The 21,262-nt window shown below is 38.0% G+C and overlaps 1 protein-coding gene across 1 annotated transcript in view; it reads left to right on the forward strand.

Moving 5' to 3' along the window:
- The first annotated feature begins 641 nt into the window (after positions 1-641).
- The window catches only part of RRP1B (ribosomal RNA processing 1B), a 28,175-nt gene continuing 7,554 nt past the window's right edge, over positions 642-21,262 (forward strand). The window contains exons 1-11 of the mRNA XM_032219576.1: positions 642-861; positions 1,240-1,322; positions 6,067-6,124; positions 6,965-7,050; positions 9,887-9,948; positions 10,875-11,004; positions 12,028-12,092; positions 12,467-12,633; positions 13,209-13,300; positions 13,794-13,891; positions 14,065-14,084. Coding sequence (XP_032075467.1) covers positions 717-861; positions 1,240-1,322; positions 6,067-6,124; positions 6,965-7,050; positions 9,887-9,948; positions 10,875-11,004; positions 12,028-12,092; positions 12,467-12,633; positions 13,209-13,300; positions 13,794-13,891; positions 14,065-14,084 — 1,006 coding nt within the window. The 5' untranslated portion in view covers positions 642-716. The remainder of the gene's footprint in view (positions 862-1,239; positions 1,323-6,066; positions 6,125-6,964; positions 7,051-9,886; positions 9,949-10,874; positions 11,005-12,027; positions 12,093-12,466; positions 12,634-13,208; positions 13,301-13,793; positions 13,892-14,064; positions 14,085-21,262) is intronic.

Here is a 21,262-nt window from a genome sequence, read left to right on the forward strand (position 1 = left end):
TCATGGGCCCATGTGAAATTGCATTACACTATTTTTTATATACTACTTAGAAAATATAGTGGTTATTATAATACATGAGGGACTTTTTAGTTTAGAAGTTTCTTATTTTGCCTTTTACCTTTTATCTAATATCTTGTTTCATTTATTTTATTCTACAAAAGTACTGCTGTTACAAATTGCATACTACTATTAACCTGAAAATATTTTTCTCCAAAATTGAATTTCAAAATATAAAACTAATATTTGGGACAATAAGATAATACAGGAGATTTCTTCCTAATCTTCTGACAAGACACTTAAGTTAAATGCTGGTCAATTTCAAATAAATACGGTATTGGAACACTTCATACTTTTCATCTCCATTGTAAGCTACATTGTCAGCTTGGTTAACAGAAGTAAATATTGGCGCGAAACTTCAAGGTATAAATGCCTGCGTGCTTAAGAGTCACTACCAGCGCCTAAAAACGACACTGCCTTTGCAAATCAGATTCCGGGGCATTTCTTATCGTCTCTTAATTTGCTAGTTACGCAAGGCTTATTTTAACGACTCCTTTCCTAATATTTTCTAGCCGTTTGGCTACTATATTAATGTTACTTTAAATGTGTGCGACACATTTTTGTCCGTGACGCCATTCACGGGCGCCAGGGAGCGTCTGGCTTCAGGCCGATTTCGCTGTGCCTCCTGTACGGAAAGAAGGACGTGGTTGTTGGGGATTATGGCTCCTGCTGCTGTCCTCTCTGCTGGACAATCTCCTGAGATCCAATTTGCTCAGAGGTTGGCCTCGAATGAGAAACGGATTCGGGATCGGGCACTGAAAAAGCTACGTGGCTACATGACGCTCAGGACCCAGAGTCTAGAGGGTAAGGTTGGAGAAGCACGTGGGACAAAACATCTTGTCAGGCCTGCGGTGAAGACGAAAATACACGTGTTAGTTATTGCTAAATACCTGAAGGACCGTCTCCAAAGCGTTAGCAAAATATGCTTTAAGATGATGTTTATATGAATAACAAGTGACATATCTACTGCTACATTTTAAGGGATAATATGAAAATGGATATTTGTATGATTGCACAGTTCTTCATAGTTCTTTGCTAATTGTGTATTTTTGGCAGATTGGCATTTGATTGCACTTAATTATACATAATTCTTGGTTAATTGGGTATTTTCCATCCCCTAAGCAGTTGCAGGGCTGGTTTCAATTTACTTTTTTTAAATAATAGTTTCTTTTTGTGCTATAGGTTGCTTCAGTCAAGAAGAATTGTTAAAAATATGGAAAGGATTATTTTACTGTATGTGGATGCAGGATAAACCTCTCTTGCAGGTATGTTATATGGAGTTGGAAAGGATAGCAGTAGCAGTTAGACTTATATACAGCTTCATAGGGCTTTCAGCCCTCTCTAAGCGGTTTACAGAGTCAGCATTTGCCCCCAACAACAATCCGGGTCCTCATTTTACCCACCTCGGAAGGATGGAAGGCTGAGTCAACCCTGAGCTGGTGAGATTTGAACAGCCGAACTGCAGTCAGCTGAAGTAGCCTGCAGTGCTGCATTTAACCACTGCACCACCTCGGCTCTTGAAGGATCATTTAGTCCAGGGCTTCTTAATTGGCAGGTCTGCAACCCTTTGAGGGTCCATGGATAAATTTCACAATGCCTATGAATTTATAGGGGGGGGGGGTGGTGGTACAATTTTATTTTCATATATACTGTGATATTTCATTTTTTAAAAAATATTTGAACATTGTATTTGAGCATAATTGATCTCTATAGATTTCACCAGATTTTCAGAGGCACAAAAATATTAAAGCTAATTATTTTAAAGTTAAATATTCCATGAAACATATTCCAGCTATCCTTAAGAGATGGATACTCCACAGTTCCATTATGCATCCAGTACAGATCTTAACTAATAGGAAAATTTCTCTTATACTTAGACAAAAGAACTGTAACATATATCCATTACCAATCCTAGTTTCTGTGAAATGGAAAACTTATTCTTTAGCTTATCTGAATCTTGATATCCTGTCTGGTAGTTTTCATTTCTCCATGCTGAACATCCCTAGTTCTTTCAGTCTTTCCTCACAGACATGTCATCCGGTCCCAGTATCACTTTTGTTGCCCTCCTCCGAATCTGTTGTAATCTATCAATGTCCTTCTAAAAATATGATGTTTAGAATCATACATACTACTCAGGTGCAGTGTTACCAGTGCAAAAGTCGAGGGGGATAAGGACTTCATTACATCTTTGCTGCAGTATTTCTTCTGCTGCATCCCAGAACTGTGTCACTGTTTCTAGAGATTGCTTTACACTGCTTTACACTATTGGCTTATAACTTGTTCTCAATTCAGCATGTGCCTTATATTTTTTACTTACTAAATTGAAAATGTAGTTCTCAACTTACAACAATTTGTTTAGCAACTGTTCAGAGTTACAAATGGCACCAAAAAAGATGACATGGCAGTTTTTCACACTTACAACCATTGCAGCATTGCATGTGATCAAAATTTTGATACTTAGTAACTGTCATGTATTTATTTCTGTTATAGTATCCTGGGGACATGCGAGCAATCAAAATGCACACAAGTGGCCTGCTTTATTTGTTCTTATATCTTTCCAGGTATAACTGGAAAGTAATTATCCTGGTTATTCCCATTTAGAATTTATGATGTTTTTTTTAAAACAATACGTGGTCATGAAATTTACTTTTAAAGCTGTGCTGTATGGTACTGGTTTTTTATTATTTTGGGAAACCAGGGAGAAAAAAGAGGTCAATAAATCTTAGTTGCCTTATAGAGGTAGTCCTCATCTTACCACCCCAATTGGGACCAGACTTTCCATCATAAATTGTTGCAGTCATAAGTTGAATCATCCTGTGACTGTACTAGATTTTTCAACCATTCTAATGATGGCCATAATTCAAGTTACACAATCGTAAGTGCAAGTCCAGCTTAACTAATGGTGTTTTTGCCATTTTTAAAATCAGAAAACAGCAAAAACCTGTCAAAAATTGTGATGACATGACCATGGGATCGTGTACCTAGTCATAAATGTGAGCTGGTTGCCAAGCACCTGAATTATAATCACATGATCACAGAGCAGGGTGATGGTTGTAAATTCAAATGTAGATTGTAATTGACTTTGGAAGTTTTGCAATTAAACAATGTCTGTAAGTGGAGGAATATCTGTAAAACCTTTTTGTTCAATTTTTTACAGCTATCTTAATGCAGAATACTGCATAATATATGCTCATCTGTTAGTAATTTATAAATGTGAGGGACATATGTATTCATTAGTATTCATAATAATTTACTTGTATTCCATGGAATTCTAGGCAGCAATAATATTGATGGGCTCAATAAATAGGTATTTTCACTATTATTCAAACATTTTCATTTCACTTCCACGGACTGAAATAGACAGAATTCTTTATGTCAAAACATGGAATTCATACCTGAGATAGTATTCTTGAGACAGGATAAACTTTTCAGCTTTTCCAGACCTATTATTTTTCAGTTTTGTTTAGGCAGCAGCTCTTACCATCCTAGTTAGCATAGATAGTGCCAATTTGAAAAGGTCCTCTGCAGTTGAATCATTAACTCTACATGGGGTTGCCCTTGAAGAGTGTTCGAAGACTTCAGTTAGTCCAGAATGCAGTCGCGCGAGCGATTGTGGGTGCACTTAGGTACACCCACGTTATACCTATCCTCTGCGAGCTGCACTGGCTTCCCATTGGTCTCCGAACACGCTTCAAAGTGCTAGTCGTTACTTTTAAAGCCCTACATGGCATCGGACCTGGCTACCTGAGAGACCGCCTCCTGCCAATTACCTCCCAAAGACCGATTAGATCGCACAGACTAGGCCTTCTCCGGATCCCATCTGCCAGCCAATGTCAGCTGGCGACACCCCGGGGGAGGTCCTCCTCTGTTGCAACTCCGGCCCTCTGGAACGAGCTCCCCGTTGAGATCCGGACCCTCACTACCCTTCCGGCCTTCCGCAAAGCGACTAAGACCTAGCTGTTCCGGCAGGCCTGGGGCTGTTGAGTTGTCCAGCCCCACTTCAGGTTTGTGACTGTTGTGTAATTTTAAACTGTTGTTTTATTTTTTATACCCCCCCTCCCTTTTATTGTAAGCCGCCCTGAGTCTCTTTTGAGAGTTGGCGGCATACAAAATTTAATAAATAAATAAATAAATAAATAAATAAATAAATAATATGGTTTATAAATTTAAGCCATTATATTCATTTTTGTTTTGGTTCTTAAAAATGATTTTCTAACTATTTCTATAATAAATTATTGATTCTGTCCTGATTACCATTATTTAAAGTAAATAACAATTTTGGTATATTAATATTATGATATACTAAAATCTGAAATATAAACAGTCTCTAAAGGCTTCTCCACAGAAGTATAAATTACCGTATATACTCGAGTATAGGCCGACCCGAATATAAGCCGAGGCACCTAATTTTACCACAAAAAAACTGGAAAAGTTTTTGACTCGAGTATAAGCCTAGGGTGGGAAATGCAGCAGCTACCGGTAAATTTCAAAAATAAAAATAGATACCAATAATGTTTTTGAATATTTATTTCAAAGAAAAACAGTAAACTAGCGGTGTATTCAATGAAATACTTCACTCACCTCATGATGCTGATGTCCCGCTGTGATGATGATGTCCCGTGCAGCCGCGGGAGCGATGTCCCGCCTCCTATGACACACGGCACAGTGATTCCTATCATTGGATCACTGTACCAGAGGAGGTGGGACATCGCTATGTGGCTGCTTGCCATAACAAGGAGGAGGTGGGACATCGTTGCAGAGCGGCAGGAGGGGGAGGAAGGGGAATCATAAGACAGCCCTGCATTACATTAGAACGTGAGGAGGGGGATGGTGCGGTGCGCGCTGCGCGGCAAACTGACACAGAGGGAGGGGAAACTCACAGGGGCGCCGGGCCATTCACGAGCCTCACCCAGCGGCATGGCCCCGCCCCTTTTTCTCCTCCATTTTGGGCAAATTTTTCACTGACTCGAGTATAAGCCGAGTCGGCTTTTTTCAGCCCAAAAAGTGGGCTGAAAAACTAGGCTTATACTTGAGTATATACAGTAAGAGTCTCGTGAACACATACGAGGCTGTGTTTCCCTGGAAATAAGACCTACCCCGAAAATGAGTCGTAGTCTGATTTTTAAGTGTGTGCCTAATACTCCAAGCCCTACTCCAAAAATAACCCGTAATAAAGGGGGTAAGGGTGGCCAGCAAAGGAGGTGGTGAGCAAACACAGGCTGATGGTGACTGGCAGCAGCCCATGCAGTGCAGGTGAGTTGATTTCCTTGCCAAGGAGCAGAAAGAGGTGGGGAGGCACGCGATCTGGACGGGTTGCAGAAAAGCTGATAGTCGATGGGCCAGAGTAGCGGGCAGCTGTGGGAGGATCGTCTTTGTGCAACAGCACTGGCAGCAGATGGAGATTGGGGGGGTAGATCTGGATGCGCCGTGTGGGAAAGGCAAAAGTTGTTGGGCTGCCATAAGACGCTCATCTTCATGTATTGGCTGCAGCCTGCGCAGCACATCCAGTTCGCCTGTCTTGCACCTCTGCCTCAGTTTGCTGCTTAGGCAGGAAATCAACTCACCTGCACTGTGCGAGCTGCACAACTCTAGAGTGCGCCAACCAAGGCTGCAGCTTCTGCCAGATACCGTCAGTCCCTGTGTATTTGTCATCTCTTGTGCACATGCTGGGGGCAGGGTGCCCAGCTAGGCTGATCACCCTGAAATTGTGTATCTCCGAAAATAAGCTCTAGTGCTTATTTTGGAGCCCAAAAAATATAGAACTAGGTCTTATTTTCGAGGAAACACAGTAGGAAACTTCTGCATATTCTACCTTTATTGTATCTAACTATGGCAGAAGAGCTTAACCAAGCTCAAATTGTATTGGTGCTTATACCCATCATCAGTTTTCTATATTTAGGGAAGGTCTGATAACAAGGTCAGCTTTCTGAGAGGGGAATTTCCTGAATATTATACTGATAAGAATCTACTTTTGTGACTTTATTACTAAACAAAATTTTAAATTTCCAGGAGGAGTTGTCAAATAATATATCACAACTAATCCATTTAATCGAGAATATGGATACTCGTAAGTCTCATTATTTTTATTTCTTTTATGTTTGGGAGCTTGTAGCCAAGGCTTTGCATCGCAAATAGAAATAGTGCAAGGCAGAATAAGTTATGAAGCCAGAAGTTTATTTCCTGGAGATTTATCAGAATCCTTAAACAGCAACAGCAGCAAATATATTTCTATCACATATTCTGGGGCAGAATATAGCACAGAAAGCTAGTATTTACTACAGGCCAATATATTAGTATTAATACAAAGGATTAAATGGCAACCAAATTTAAATTCTTTACAGCTTAATGGTGTAGAAAGAGTTAGCAACAACAAACCCCAAATTTGGATGTTTTTTTAAAGGGCTTAAATATTTTTAGACAAAACTATTAACTGTTGCAAGTCATAACTTTATAAGGATGCATCTCTGAACACAAACTGCTGAGAAATATAGGTAGGAGGATTCTGTTGTCCTTTTATTCTCCCTCTCCGTACTTTACTACTCACAGGGGCCTGGTTAACTCTTGTCGAGGTGGAATAGTAATCTGGACAGGCCTTTGGTGTAATATTCTCTGAGAACAGATGACAAGAGAATACAAAAAGGGGGTGAGGGTTGCCCATTCTCCGCTTTGGCACTATCTATGGCAAGATTTCAGCTCAGGTGGATCAGCTGAGAATTCAGTGTTTAAAGCAACAACGCCGACCCCCCCCCCCCCCCCAAAAAAAAGGCTATACATACCAGCTCTTTAGTTCCTTTGGTCTGTCTGCTGCTGGGATTCTTAAAAAATAATTTGTCACTTATGAAAGGTGATGAAAACGTTGAAGAAGAAAATATGGAATTTAAACATTATATTTATTATCTCAAAACAGGACACTTGTTCATTCAGACTTTCTGGCAAACTGTGAATCGTGAATGGAATGGATTAGACCGATTGCGTCTAGATAAATTTTACATGGTAAAGTTAAATTCTTCTTCCCTTTTTAAAAGTTCCTTGGAAAAAAGAGAACACAGAGAATCAGAATCAGAATAGAGCTGGAAGGGACTTTGGTGGTCTAGTCCAATCCCCTACTCAAGCAGAAGACTCTATACCATTTCCGATAGGTGACTGTCCAGTCTTTTCTTAAAACCTCCAATATATCCAGGGATATATTGTTCCACAACAAAAGATTCACTTCCAGAAATAGGATTGGTAATAAAACAAAATAATATCAATTTAAAATGCATTTTCACGTTTAAATGTGCTATTTATGTTTAGAATATGTTTACATTCTTACAAAATAAACTTTCTAAGCAAAAGTACAACTTTGTTTGAAAAGAACTTCTAAATCATAGTTAGCATACTTAGTTGTTAATTTTAATCCAGATTTCAGTTCTCTTTATTTACTTGAATAATTAATGTACAATACATATATGAGTAATGTAACTTATTGTTGGGTTTTTAGTATTTTATTATTTAATGAAATTATGTTCAGATTTTACTATTTATTGTTGGTATTCCAAATATTTGCATTGTGAGTATTAATGAATTTGTAATGTTAATGTAGTATAAACAATTACCGTATATACTCGAGTATAGGCCGACCCGAATATAAGCCGAGGCACCTAATTTTACCACAGAAAACTGGAAAAGTTATTGACTCGAGTATAAGCCTAGGGTGGGAAATGCAGCAGCTACCGGTAAATTTCAAAAATAAAAATAGATACCAATAATGTTTTTGAATATTTATTTCAAAGAAAAACAGTAAACTAGCGGTGTATTCAATGAAATACTTCACTCACCTCATGATGCTGATGTCCCGCTGTGATGATGATGTCCCGTGCAGCCGCGGGAGCGATGTCCCGCCTCCTATGACACACGGCACAGTGATTCCTATCATTGGATCACTGTACCAGAGGAGGTGGGACATCGCTATGTGGCTGCTTGCCATAACAAGGAGGAGGTGGGACATCGTTGCAGAGCGGCAGGAGGGGGAGGAAGGGGAATCGTAAGACAGCCCTGCATTACATTAGAACGTGAGGAGGGGGGATGGTGCGGTGCGTGCTGCGCGGCAAACTGACACAGAGGGAGGGGAAACTCACAGGGGCACTGGGCCATTCACGAGTGTCACCCAGCGGCATGGCCCCGCCCCTTTTTCTCCTCCATTTCGGGCAAATTTTTCACTGACTCGAGTATAAGCCGAGGCGGCTTTTTTCAGCCCAAAAAGTGGGCTGAAAAACTAGGCTTATACTCGAGTATATACAGTATGAATCTTTGGTAGGTTCTATGATATAAAAATATATAAATATTCATGCCCTGTTATACAATTAAATTATTAATATTTTAGTCAAAGCTAAGAAAAAATATATATAAGCTAGCATATACAATAAAATTTCTATATAATCCTTCAAATAGGATTCCTAGTTCTTAAATGCTTGTTCAGATACAGCAAGAGAGATGAGTTATTTGAACCATTACAAGTAGACCTGGAGTTATGATAGCTAATTCAATTACCGTTATTTCAATGGTACTAAATGAGGGGGATTTAACAACCGTCCACACCATTATGGCTGTTGCAGTGACCCTAGGTCACATAATTGCAATCTGGGTGCTCAGGCACTTGGCTCAAGATTATGACATTGCAGCAAACTACAGCCACAATTGCCTTTTTTGACCTTATCTCTAGTTTCCCACAAAAAAAAAAAAACCACTGAGGAAGCTGGCAGCGAAGATCATAAGTTGCTCCTGCCACTTTTTATCCCAGGGAATATGAGATTTGAAGAATTCCATACTCTGTAGCACCTCCCATGTCCTGTTGCATGCACACACTTTCTGCCAGCTCACTTGTGCTCCCTGGTATCTGTTTATGGCTCTTGTTAGCCATCTGTGTCTACATTTATAAACTACATTTATCTTTTGCAAACTCCATGTGCTCCTTGCTTGAGACTGAGGCCTATTGTTTTGTAAATAAGTTATTTACCAAAGTCATGGTAATGGGAATTCTGTTGTTTCCTAAACAAATGCTTAATTTGATTAATAATGCCCATAGGATTGCTGTTCAGCTCTGCTTTTTGGAGATAATAGGAATTATAGTCCAATGTATTTAGAAGGTGCCAGATTTGAGAAAATTGTCCTAATCAATTTCATAGATAGATTTTAGTGATACTTAGGAAATTGAAGTGTTATAAAGCATGCTGTCTAGAGCGCTATGCGATATCTCAACTTCCATATCATTAGTCAATTTAGCAGCTGGCAAAAATATTTATTTTAGGGAATGGGTTTGTTTAACAACCATGTGATTGCTTAATGACCACTTGGGTCACATAACAACCATGATGGCTGTTTTTATGGCCGTCATAAAAACAGTTGTAAAATCAAGTCAAGTCACATGATGACCCTCTTAATGAATGCAAAAAGTTATGACCAAGTGTCTGGGCTCAGTTGTGGCCGTTAAGTGAGGACTACCTGTATCTCCTTTCCCATTGTAAAATGCTGTCCTGTATTCAATGAATGAACAAGACATTGGACTTATCTTTCTCACTCCTGCTTTCTCATTTATGGACCACAACCACAACCTTTATTCCACTCAGAAACAGTGGATGTACAGAAATCCATGATGCATTCAGCCAACATAGCATTGGGTACTAAATTCATAACATGTGAACATACAGTTCATCCATGAGGGGTAGAATTTAGCTTAAAATGCATACAGAACATCCCTGTTTTGTTCAAGTTCTTTCAATACATCAAGTGCTGTCCTATAAACTTAACATGGTTGGGAAAATTGTATGCATCTTTTTTCCCTCTAACCTAGTTGATCCGCATGATGCTGAGACAGTCCTTTGAAGTTCTGAAAAGAAATGAATGGAATGAAAGGTAGGCCATATCTGTTGTTTGTATAATGTGGCTATCTTGTGTGCTTTTGATTTTTTTCATTATAAATACCTCACCATAGTGTGTTTGTAAATCATGTTTTATGGTGCACCTAGTTTTGCAAATCAGATCATGGCTTAGCGTGATAGATACATGCATTGATTTCTGTGAGATCTATATTATCTGCTTAACTACCAAACATAGCATTTCATCTATTAAAAATGATGCTGACATATTTCTTTTAACTGCGTGTTCTATGAACATCACTTATCTACTCATTGATTTAATCTCATCTGATCTACATGTAGTCTACAGCTTATGATCATTCAGTGACCATTCAAAATTGCAATGGTGCTGAATGAAGAGACATACAATTTATACTCAATGTTATGACTAATACATCTCCCTCACAGTCACATGATGAAAATGTGACTGCTTGACAATCTGCTTGTTCTTACAACTGACCACAGGGACATTACAACTGTCCCCACCAACTATCTTACCCCTCATTCTGCCTTTCTGGGTACCTTGAGGCTGCTTCCCACCCAGTTGAGTCCCCACAGGCTTTGGACCTACTTTCTGCACCATTGGGTCTCGCCGCCTTGGTCTTTGATTGCCTTTTCAAAAGATAGCCCAACCAGTGGTTTCCAGGGACCATGTGTGAACTGGAGAAGTGCTGCCATTCTGGAAGAGGTGCCATTTGTGAAACTATGATTTAAAAAGTGTATACTAGTGAGAGATTTGGACTCTGTTTTGGTGTCAGGCACATGCACCTCTTTTTTTGTTCCTACATTACGTGGAGATGAAACCATTCGATCCATGCTTTGCCAAATATATTTTGGTGAGCACTTTTTGGACCTGACAAAATATTTTATGATGTAATGCAACTGAATCGTCTATGCCACAAACTTTTTTTTTTACATTTCCAGTTTAATTGAACGATTTCTGAACATGTTAATAATGGAAGTTATGCATCCAAACAGCCATGCCCCCATTGGTATAAAATTGCATTTCATTGATATCTATCTGGAAGAACTGGCTAACATTGGAGCTAAAGAGGTCAGTAGCAAATTGCATGACATTTAGGCTTCTCTATGCTGGCCCCAACACCTGAAAAGCATCAGGTTAGGGGAAGATTGTTACACTTTACTTCTTTATAAAATGTATTAAAATCAGTGGTGTCAAGTTTTTACTGTGTGATGCTCTAAGGCTCAGTTTATTTTATTTTGTGAACAGTACCCTGGTTTCCAATTAGTTTTGTATACATGAAAGGAATAAAAGTAAATAAGCGTACAAACAGAAAATACAAAAAGAAACAAGCGTGAAAAAGAAGTGTGAAAAAAGTTATCTTTACCCATTAATCCCAGTATATATATAAAAAACATGTTAATAGCTTGTCACCCTCCCTAAATCTAAATCTTTTCCCTATTGTTTATCTTTTAAGTAAAAAAATACAAATCCACAGGTGTCACCACACAAATCTTGTCAGCAAAAGGTGTTCACTGAAAGGTGGCAATACCCTTTTTTCTATGACTATAATACTATAGTATTTTAGTTTACATTTCATGAGTCAGCTTATCTGTAGTTATACATAACAATGTTTAAAATGTGTATTTTCTGTATTATAGAGTTATACTATTAATTTAACCAGTTCATCATTATTTTGGAACATCTTATGCCAATAAACAATATTTTCTCTTTGCTGGTAGTGCTTTGCCCTTTATGTCTGCTATATATAAATAAACTGCAGTTGTGCATTGAGCAGCAATAATAGAAATGTCTTTTCCATTTTTTTCTTGTTTTGAATGTTTATATTAGAAGTAGTACACAATCATTGCAGTACTGATTATATCAGTGCCAATAACTGCTGAAATGACTATTATACAAGAATTGCTCAAAATTTTGAAAGCATTGCAGTTGACTATGTAATCATTCCAAATTAACTCTACCTTTTCTCATTATTTCTTTTTTCTTCTGGAATAAGATATTTCAGTTTCAGGTAGCTCTTGGATTTTGGATGATGATTTTAGAACTGACTGATAAAGATTATGTTGAAGTAATTTTTGTATTTTATCTTTACAGCTCACAGCAGGCCAGAACATTAAATTTATTGAACCATTCTGCAAAATCATTGCCAGGACCAAGGAGTATGTTCAAATCTTGTCAATATTTATATTAATCTACTGTTTTAAAAATAGTAAATAAAAATCTGAATGGAGGTGCAGAACAAGGAAAAGCTACTGTGAAGGATAGCAACATGCTGACTGAGAAATATTTTTTAAAAATGCCTGAAAGTACAAGTATATGTAACTATAGCAACAGCATTTCTATGTAGCCATTATAAAAATAATTGTTCTTTACCCTCCTGCATACCTCGGAAAATTAGGAAACTATAATCATGCGATTGTCTGTTTTTCTTTATTTTCTGAATTACTCAGAACGCGTTTAAGAGTTAGACTACAAAGAAGTTGTATTAACCACATTCTCTAAATATATCCCCCCCCCTCTTTTCACTGTTCAGTCATCTTATGCTGCAAGCCATAATTTGTGGCATCTTTGAAACCATTGTGGATCAGTCCCCATTTGCCATAGAAGATTTAATGGAAGAACTAGAAACTGGCAGTGATATTGACAGTTCCTCAGAAAATGAAAAATGGAGCGACAAAGAAGATACAGAAATGGCCAGAGGTGAGAATATCATTTCTCAGACACTTGCTTTGGAAAATTCTAGAAAAAGTGTTTTCTTCACAGATCTTTCTTTTAGCACAGAAACTTCTGTGAATCCAGTTCATTTAGAAGGAAATTGAAATTAGAGGAATCCATTGTAAAAGAGATTTCCTGACACATTTGTTTTCTAAGCAAAACTTTAAGTTTTGCTTTGTTTTCTAGCAAGCCTTTGTCCAGTATTTATAAAAGACTGTATTCTCTTTTATTTCCTCCAGCTCCTAACACCGTTTTTGCTGAAAACGTTATTTATAGGCTGTGTTCAGTGTTAAAGGAGAGGCTTTTTTCTTATATATCAGGACTTCCCCTTATTTCCTCATATTACATGCTCAGATGCTCTCTCAAGGTGTTCTAACAGATTTGGTCAAGACTTCACTAGTTAAATTATGTAATCATTTTCTTGGAGATACTCAACTTCATTGGCTAAATGAAGGCAGGAAATATTTTCGCCATGATGAGCAGAATGTGTGGGACTGAAGTGGATAGGACTATCTATTCAATCTCTGACATCTCATTTTTGTTTTTTCTTCATAATATAGGCAAGGGCTTTTCAAACAAACAGCCTCCAAATTCAGAGGCACATGGACATATTTCAAAAGATATAGATGCTAACATTGGACCTGTTCTTCAGGTAGGCTCCACCTTTATCAAACAATACTAGTTTTAGAACTCTAGTTACTAAAATTATGGGAGTTGTGGGACCAGATTGGGGAAGGCTGATGCAGGGTTTCAAAATCAAGCTATCAATTTTTTCCCAAATGCAATATTGGTGGGGTGGGGTGGGGTGGGGTGGGGTGGGGTGGGGTTGGCATCTATAAGTTATATGTACTTCATGTTCTGAGGAACATCAGTTGCCATTTGAGCAATTTGGCATGTATTGACTCATAAACAGTGATGGTCCAAGTCTTTCTGAATTGCGCCTTTATATTTTACTGTGATACTTAATGGTTCATCAAACTCTAATGGGAACCTAGTAGGAATTTGTGTAGATTTAGACTGGTGAGAAAAAGTAAATTTGTTGGTTGGTAAATAAAAAAAGAAAATAATGTTGTTATGATACTAACATTTTAGCATTTTTGAATTTTTAAAGCTGATCTAAATTGCTTTCTTTCTTTCTTTGACAGTTTGATTATGAAGCAATTGCCAGCAAAATCTTTGAGTTGAGCAGCAGAAAAAACACGCCTGCTTTTAACAGAAAGCGCCTCTACAAATTGGTTAAAAAGTATGTTTCCTGAAATTCTTATGATTTCTCTGGGCAATCTTTTTTTTTCTCTTAACACTTAAGTCCTTCCTTTTTTAAACTCATTTTTCCATACCAATAAGTACAGTACTTTCTGTTATAGAAGGTTTGTAGATGAGTAAAACAATATAATTTCTTTTCACTTTTCTTTCCAGATTTCAAGATCTTGCAGAAGGTAAGACTCATCATTTTCTTCAAGCCTTTGAGAAAGCATAACATGAATAGAAAATAGACTCTAGGGTTGAATGTATTGTGCTTTGAAGGAATAATCATGATTTTCGTGTAAATGTGTTTTTATTTTCCATTTTCATTTTCGTACAGTCACATATATACTGTGCAGAACCGGGGCCATATAACATTAAACAATAAACACAGCCATTCCTCTTATCAGCAGTACCCCCCAAAATAAAAACCCAATGTACCTCTTCGACCCTCCATACACCCTTTCTTTCGCCCCCCTCCAACTTTCCATCTTCCCTCCATCATTCCCCTCTACCCTACTTCCCCTCCCCCTCTACCACTCCTCTCTCCCGATACACTCCCTCCCTTCCTTCTCCCCCTCCCTCCAGTCCTCTCTCCCACCCTATCTACCCCTCTTTCTTCTATCCCTCTACTCCTCCCTTCGGTGTATTTCTACAATCTATTAATATATTCAGCTTGTCCTATTTTTACAGTGGAATTAAAGAGCAACAGTATACAAGTGCAGTCACGTTACCTTAAAATCTAACACATACTATGTATCATCCCCTCCCCCCTAACACCCCACCTCCCTTCCCCCCCCCGACTTCCCAGAGCCCGTAAACGGTATAGATTTTTAACAAACACAGTCTACAATATATTAAGACAAAGGAAATAAAAAAAAAGAAGTTAATAACATCTATATAGCAATAGCAGTAGACTTATATACCGCTTCATAGGCCTTTCAGGCCTCTCTAAGCGGTTTACAGAGAGTCAGCATATTGCCCCCAACAATCTGGGTCCTCATTTTACCCACCTCGGAAGGATGGAAGGCTGAGTCAACCCTGAGCCGGTGAGATTTGAACCGCTGACCTGCTGATCTAGCAGTAGCCTGCAGTGCTGCATTTAACCACTGCGCCACCTTGGCTCTTTTTATGCAAAAGAGTTCTATGCATTGAACTCAGCTTCTTCTTGTTGCACTAGCTATGAACAGTTTAGATTATTCCTAATCTTATGTTTCCTAATCTTAAACATAGGCTATCTGTAATTTCTTAGTCCCATATTTGTTTTGTATATAGTCAATCCATTTTTTTCAGTCTCGTTTATATCTCTCATTTGAATGGTCTTTAAGATATGCCGATATTTTCGTCATCTCAGCTAGGTTTGTGACTTTCAATGTCCATTCTTGAGTTGTAGGCAAGTCTTCCTTCTTCCAGTATTGCGCCACCAACAGTCTTGCTGCCGTTATTAGGTGCAGAACCAAATTAGTTTCTACCAATGTAAAGTCCGTACATATACCTAGTAAAAATAACTGGGGAGTAAACTTTATCCTTCTTTTAAAGATATTTTGCATAATCCACCACATTTTTATCCAAAATGCCTTAACCTTTTGACAAGTCCACCATATATGAAAATATGTAGCATCGAGAGAACCACATCTCCAACATTTAGGCTGTACATTCGGGTACATAGAAGCCAGCTTTCTAGGATCTAAGTGCCATCTATAAAACATCTTATAAAAATTTTCTCTCAGGTTTTGTGCTTGTGTGAATTTTACATTTCTTACCCATATTCTTTCCTATATGTCCAACATTATTGGTTCTTCAATATTTTGAGCCCACTTTATCATGGATTCCGAATCCATCTGTATTAGTACATTATATATCCGCATTAAACTTTGATCTCTTATTTGTTTCAACAAATTATCCTCAACTTGGATAAAACCACTTTTTTGGTCTATTTTCCACCTGGCCTGTAATTGGCCATACTGCAACCATGTTTGAACTACCTTCTCCTCTTTCAATACCTCTAAAGATTTTAGTTGTAGAACCCCCCCTTTCGGAAGTGAGAAGTTGTCTGTAGATGGTTCTATCCTGTTTTTGTGCTATATTCATATTTTCAATTGCATGTCTAGGAATTGCCCACATGGGTAACTTGTCATTTAGTTTATATTGATATTTTTTCCAAACCCACAGTAAAGCATTTCTTAAGATATGACTTTTAAAATTCTTATCCAATTTTTTGTTGAATAACAGGTAAGCATGCCAGCCATATACCAGATCGTGTCCCTCGATATTCAGTATTCTATCGTTGGTTAAATGGGTCCAATCACTAATTGCGGATAGCGCCACTGCATCATAATATAATTTTAGGTTAGGTAATTTCAAGCCTCCTCTCTCGCGTACATCTTGCATTATTTTCATCTTTACCCTCGGCTTCTTTCCGGCCCATACAAATTTGTTGATACCCTTCTGCCATTCTAAAAGATTCGCATCTTTTTTAAGTATAGGTAACATTTGAAAAAGAAATAAAAATTTTGGTAAGATGTTCATTTTCACTGCCGCTATCCTACCCAGCAAGGATAAGTGCAATTTCTCCCATTTTTTCATCTCTATCTGTATACTCCGCCAAAATGGTTCATAATTGTGCTTATATAATTTCCCGTTTGATGCTAGAATATTAACCCCAAGATATTTGACTTTTTTGACTACCTCACATCCTAGCATCCCTCCTAGTTCTTCCTTTTGTTTAGTATTCATATTTATAGCTAATATTTTTGTTTTTCCTAAATTTATTTTAAAACCAGACACTTGACCATATTGATTAATCGTATTCATTAAAACCATATTAGATTCCTGCGGTTGTTCCAATATGACCAAATCATCCGCAAAAGCGCGGACTCTGTATTCTTGCTGCCTAATCTTGATCCCTTTTAGACCATCCAAGCCCCGTATTTTATTCAACAATACTTCCAAAGTTATAATGAACAATAGTGGGGACAAAGGACAGCCCTGTCTTGTACCTTTTCCGATTTGAAAAGGGTCTGTTAAAATTCCGTTGACTATGATTTGAGCTGTTTGCTGTTGGTATATTGCTTTAATTGACCGTAAAAAGCTATCTCCTATCTGCATTTTTTGCAATATCTTCAACAGAAATTGCCAGTTAACTCGATCAAAGGTCTTCTCAGCATCCAGAAATATGAACGCAGCAGGAATTTGGTTGTTCTTTCCCAAATATTCTAATGCATTAATAATTAGTCTAACATTACTCTTCATCTGTCTCCCCTGTATAAAACCTGTTTGGTCCGTGTGTATCAATTGTTGAATAACCACCATTAACCTATTTGCTAGTATTTTAGTAAAAATTTTATAATCTACATTAAGTAATGAGATAGGTCTGTAATTTTTTGGTTGGGTAGTATCTTGATCTTCTTTGGGTATTAAAGATATAAACGCTGTCTTCCAAGATGGGGGCATTTTACCTTCCGTTTGAATTTTATTAAATAGTTCTCTAAGAGGTTCTACCATTTCTAACTGTAAATTTTTATAGTAAACCGCTGTCAAGCCATCTGTGCCTGGTGCTTTCCCTAACTTTAGTTGTTTAATTACCTGCAAGATTTCCCCTGAGGCTATTGGTTGGTTCAACTTTTGTCTGTGCTCTTCTCTAACTAGGGGTATTTTCTCTTTATCTAAGTATTTATCTATATCTAAACCCTTAATTTTGTCCCCTTTATACAATTCTGTAAAAAATTCCTGAAATGCCTTTTGAATCTCCTCCTGTTGAAACACCTCCTTCCCTCTATAAATCAATTTGGTTACATTTCGAATTTCCCTTTTTTCCTAATCTGATAAGCTAACCATCTGCCCGGTTTATTTGCGTTACAAAAAGTATTGTGTTTTGCATATAGTAAACTAGTGGCTACCTGATCAGAGATCAACATATCAAATTGGGATTTTAATATAGTAATTGCTTCCTTAACCTTTGTATCGCCTGGATTCAATATTAACTCCAACTCTTTCCCTTTAATTTCCTCTTCCAATTCTTTTCATTTTTGCCCTTGTTTATGTCTATGTATTTTGTTTATATTCATCAGTACTCCTCTCATATACGCTTTGCTTGCATCCCATACAAATTCCATAGATGTACCCTTATTCATATTCAGAACAAAGTATTCAGATAACAATTTTTTACAATCATTAATGTACTTCTCATATCTGAATAAGTTTTCATTCAGCCTCCAAGACCTTCTTGCCTGCACTATCCTTCCCAATTCCATCCAAACTGGGTTATGATCCGAAAGGACCCTCGCCGCAATCTTTGTCTTCTTCACCCTAGAAAGTAAATCATTAGTGATTAGTATAAAATCAATCCTTGAAAAGGATTGATGTCTATCAGAAAAGAAGGTGAAATCATATTCCTCTGCGTTTCTTTCTCGCCAAATATCTCTCAATTCAAAATCGTCCATCATGTCAAAAAAAGGTTTGGGTAGCTTAGCTCGCATTTTAGTATTAGGGCGAGAGGTCTTCTTATCTCTTCTAGTGTCAATCACACCGTTCCAGTCACCCAATAGTATACAAGACTTATAGTCCCACTGTACTAATTTAGCATGAAGATTTCTATAGAATCCGTCTTGCTGTTGATTAGGAGCATAAATTCCCAAAAGTAATGTCTTTTTTCCTTCTAAGATTAGGTCTAGCGCGATATATCTTCCAAAGGGATCTGCTTCAATTAGTTCAGCCTTAATGTCTTTTCTTAAGTATACAACTATACCATTTTTCTTTTCCGTAGCAGAGGTCACAAAATGTTGACCAAGTTTGGGGTTAAACAAATATTTTTGATCGGTTGATTTGATATGAGTTTCTTGCAGACAAATTATATCATTCTTGAACTGTTTAAGATAGTGAAATATTTTCTTTCTCTTCTGTGGAGAGTTCAGTCCATTGACATTCCATGTCAAGATCTTAGTTGTCATCTTTGGTTGGCTGAAGCTTTTTTAGAGCCTCCTGCATGGCCTGTTTAACCTTTGGCCTAGCTCCTCCCATGGTTTCTGAGCTTGTTGCTGTGACTCCTTGATCAATGGCCAATGATTGTTGAGGTTGTTGCATTGTAGCTTGTTTTTCCATTCGTCTGGTAGTCATATGGTGGTAGTCATATGGCTAGGTCTTTGTTCCATGGCACCTTGTCCTTCCGGGAAGGGGAGATGGTGCACCTTGTCTGGTAGTTGTGTAGTTTGCCATCTATCTTGTCCTTCTTGTGGTCTTTCTCCAGATCCAGATGGTGCAGGGTGTCCCACCTTCAGAATATTGTGATAGAAATCTCGAGCTTTCCATACAGAGTTGAGACGATATCTTTGCTTGTCAAATGTAACTATAATACCAAATGGCACATCCCATCTATACTGTATCTGACGGTTTCTGAATTCTTCCACTAGAAAAGCATAATCTCTCCTGGCTCTTAGCATTTGAGGTGGTATTTCTTTCAAGACAATCAAATCCTGGCCGCTGATTTGAAGCCTGGTGTTATAGGACTCTTGTAGTATCATGTTTCTGAACTCTCTTGTGGCAAAGTATATAACTACATCTCGAGGGAGTTGCTTCTGTTTTGCCGCCCAAGAATTAACACGATAATTTTTATCGATCTGCCAGTCAAAGTTGGACCCCGGTCTTCCCATCAGACGGTCAAAGCCTCTGAAAAAATCTGTTTCAAGTTCTCCTGTTTATCCTCACGCAACCCCCTGACTCTTAATGCGAACTCCATCTGCCTGTACTGTGTCATAATAATCTGTTTTTCAGTGTTTTCAACTTTTTGTTGCACCACCTCAGTTTTGGATGTCAAATTGGTATTAGCTTCATTAAGAACCTCTAGGTTATCTTCAATTCCAGAAACATGTTCTATCAGTACAGTTACAAGTCCCAGCATATCATCATTTATTTTGGCAATCTTAGTATCAAGTTTATCGTATAAGTCGATCTTAAACTCTTTTAATTCGTCCTTTATCTCCTTTATCTCCTCTCTGAATTCTCTGAAGGTTTCCAAAAAAAATTCTTTCGTTAGCACATCTCCAGTAGGGGGCAACTTTGTGCCAGGTATCGGAGATGTGCTTCTAGGAGGAGGTTTCCCAGGATTTAATTTTGATGCCATTATAAGTCTTATAAGTCTTATCTACGAGCAATTAATCAAGCTCTACTGGCTCACTGTGCAGCTTATGAGAAAGAAAAAAGGATATTAATTCACCCCTTTGTTAGCTCTTTAGGATTTTTCAAAGGGTTTCAAAAAAAGAGAAAAAGAAAAAAAAGCATTGTAACGAAGCAGCTCGGCATATTCAGCGCCATTTTTGACTTCTCTATGTCAGAAATATATATTAACAAAGTTGATAAGAAGAAAGTCTTGTAAACTCTTCAGAGAAGTGAAACTAATTAATAAGAAACTGCTGGCCGGCTGTTCCTCCCTTTGAACTTTTATCACTGTTTTTTGCAGAAGAATTAGGAATGTGGCATTGTTACGGAGAATGCACAATCGCCATTTTAGGAGCCAATTTTTTTTTAAGGGAAAAAAAAAAGTACATGAAGGAAGCTCTTGTAAAAAATGAAGCTAGGATTTAAAAAAACAAACAGATAAGGTTCTCAGATACGGCCTCTGCTTGTATTAAATTCAGATAAATAGTTCAAATATTGTCCTAAGTGGAGGTATCTTACTTTGAGCTGTGGAAACAACAGCTAGAGATTTCCGGCACGGAGATAATGATTCAGCCTCGGCTGCCCCCCCTTCTCTTCGCAGCCCAAAAAGCTGCAAACTTCAAAGGAAAAGCTCTTACCAGCTGGATCTTCTCTCCCCCTCTTCTTTGCCTGAAGAGTGAGGTATCTGCCAGATGTCTAGGCAGATAACACGACCAGAAACCCGGGAGCAGCTCTATTAAGCTGCCACCATCAGCAAGATCCCGCCCAGGAAGTCGGAATAATCATGATTTTCCACATCAATGCATAAGTGAAAGTAATGTATCTTGAGTTATTTTCTAATTCTGATGGCTTTGTGGCCATGTCCATATAGTGATCTTGGGAACAATATGGAAGTATTTGCCATTTTATTTTCTGAGATAATTTTGGAATTCTCAGACAACTCTAGGGTTTTCTGGTGGTCTCTCAGTCATGCACAAACCAAGCCTGATCTTTCCTATCTTCTTTCAAGTTCAGGCAATATGCTAGTACCTGAACTGGACTTACATTATCACCAACATCAGATTGAAGTACTCTTTACAGCTGGAATTTGAGACTCTTTTCTCATCTTCATGAAAAGCCACATAGTCATTACAGTTGCTGGAGTCAGTGTCAAAAATATGTGGGGCCAGCCCCCTTTCCCTCCACTCTTCCTTACTATTAGGTTTCTGTGAGATGAAAA

This window comes from Thamnophis elegans, chromosome 6 (assembly GCF_009769535.1).
Source record: "Thamnophis elegans isolate rThaEle1 chromosome 6, rThaEle1.pri, whole genome shotgun sequence".
Classification (NCBI taxonomy): domain Eukaryota; kingdom Metazoa; phylum Chordata; class Lepidosauria; order Squamata; family Colubridae; genus Thamnophis; species Thamnophis elegans.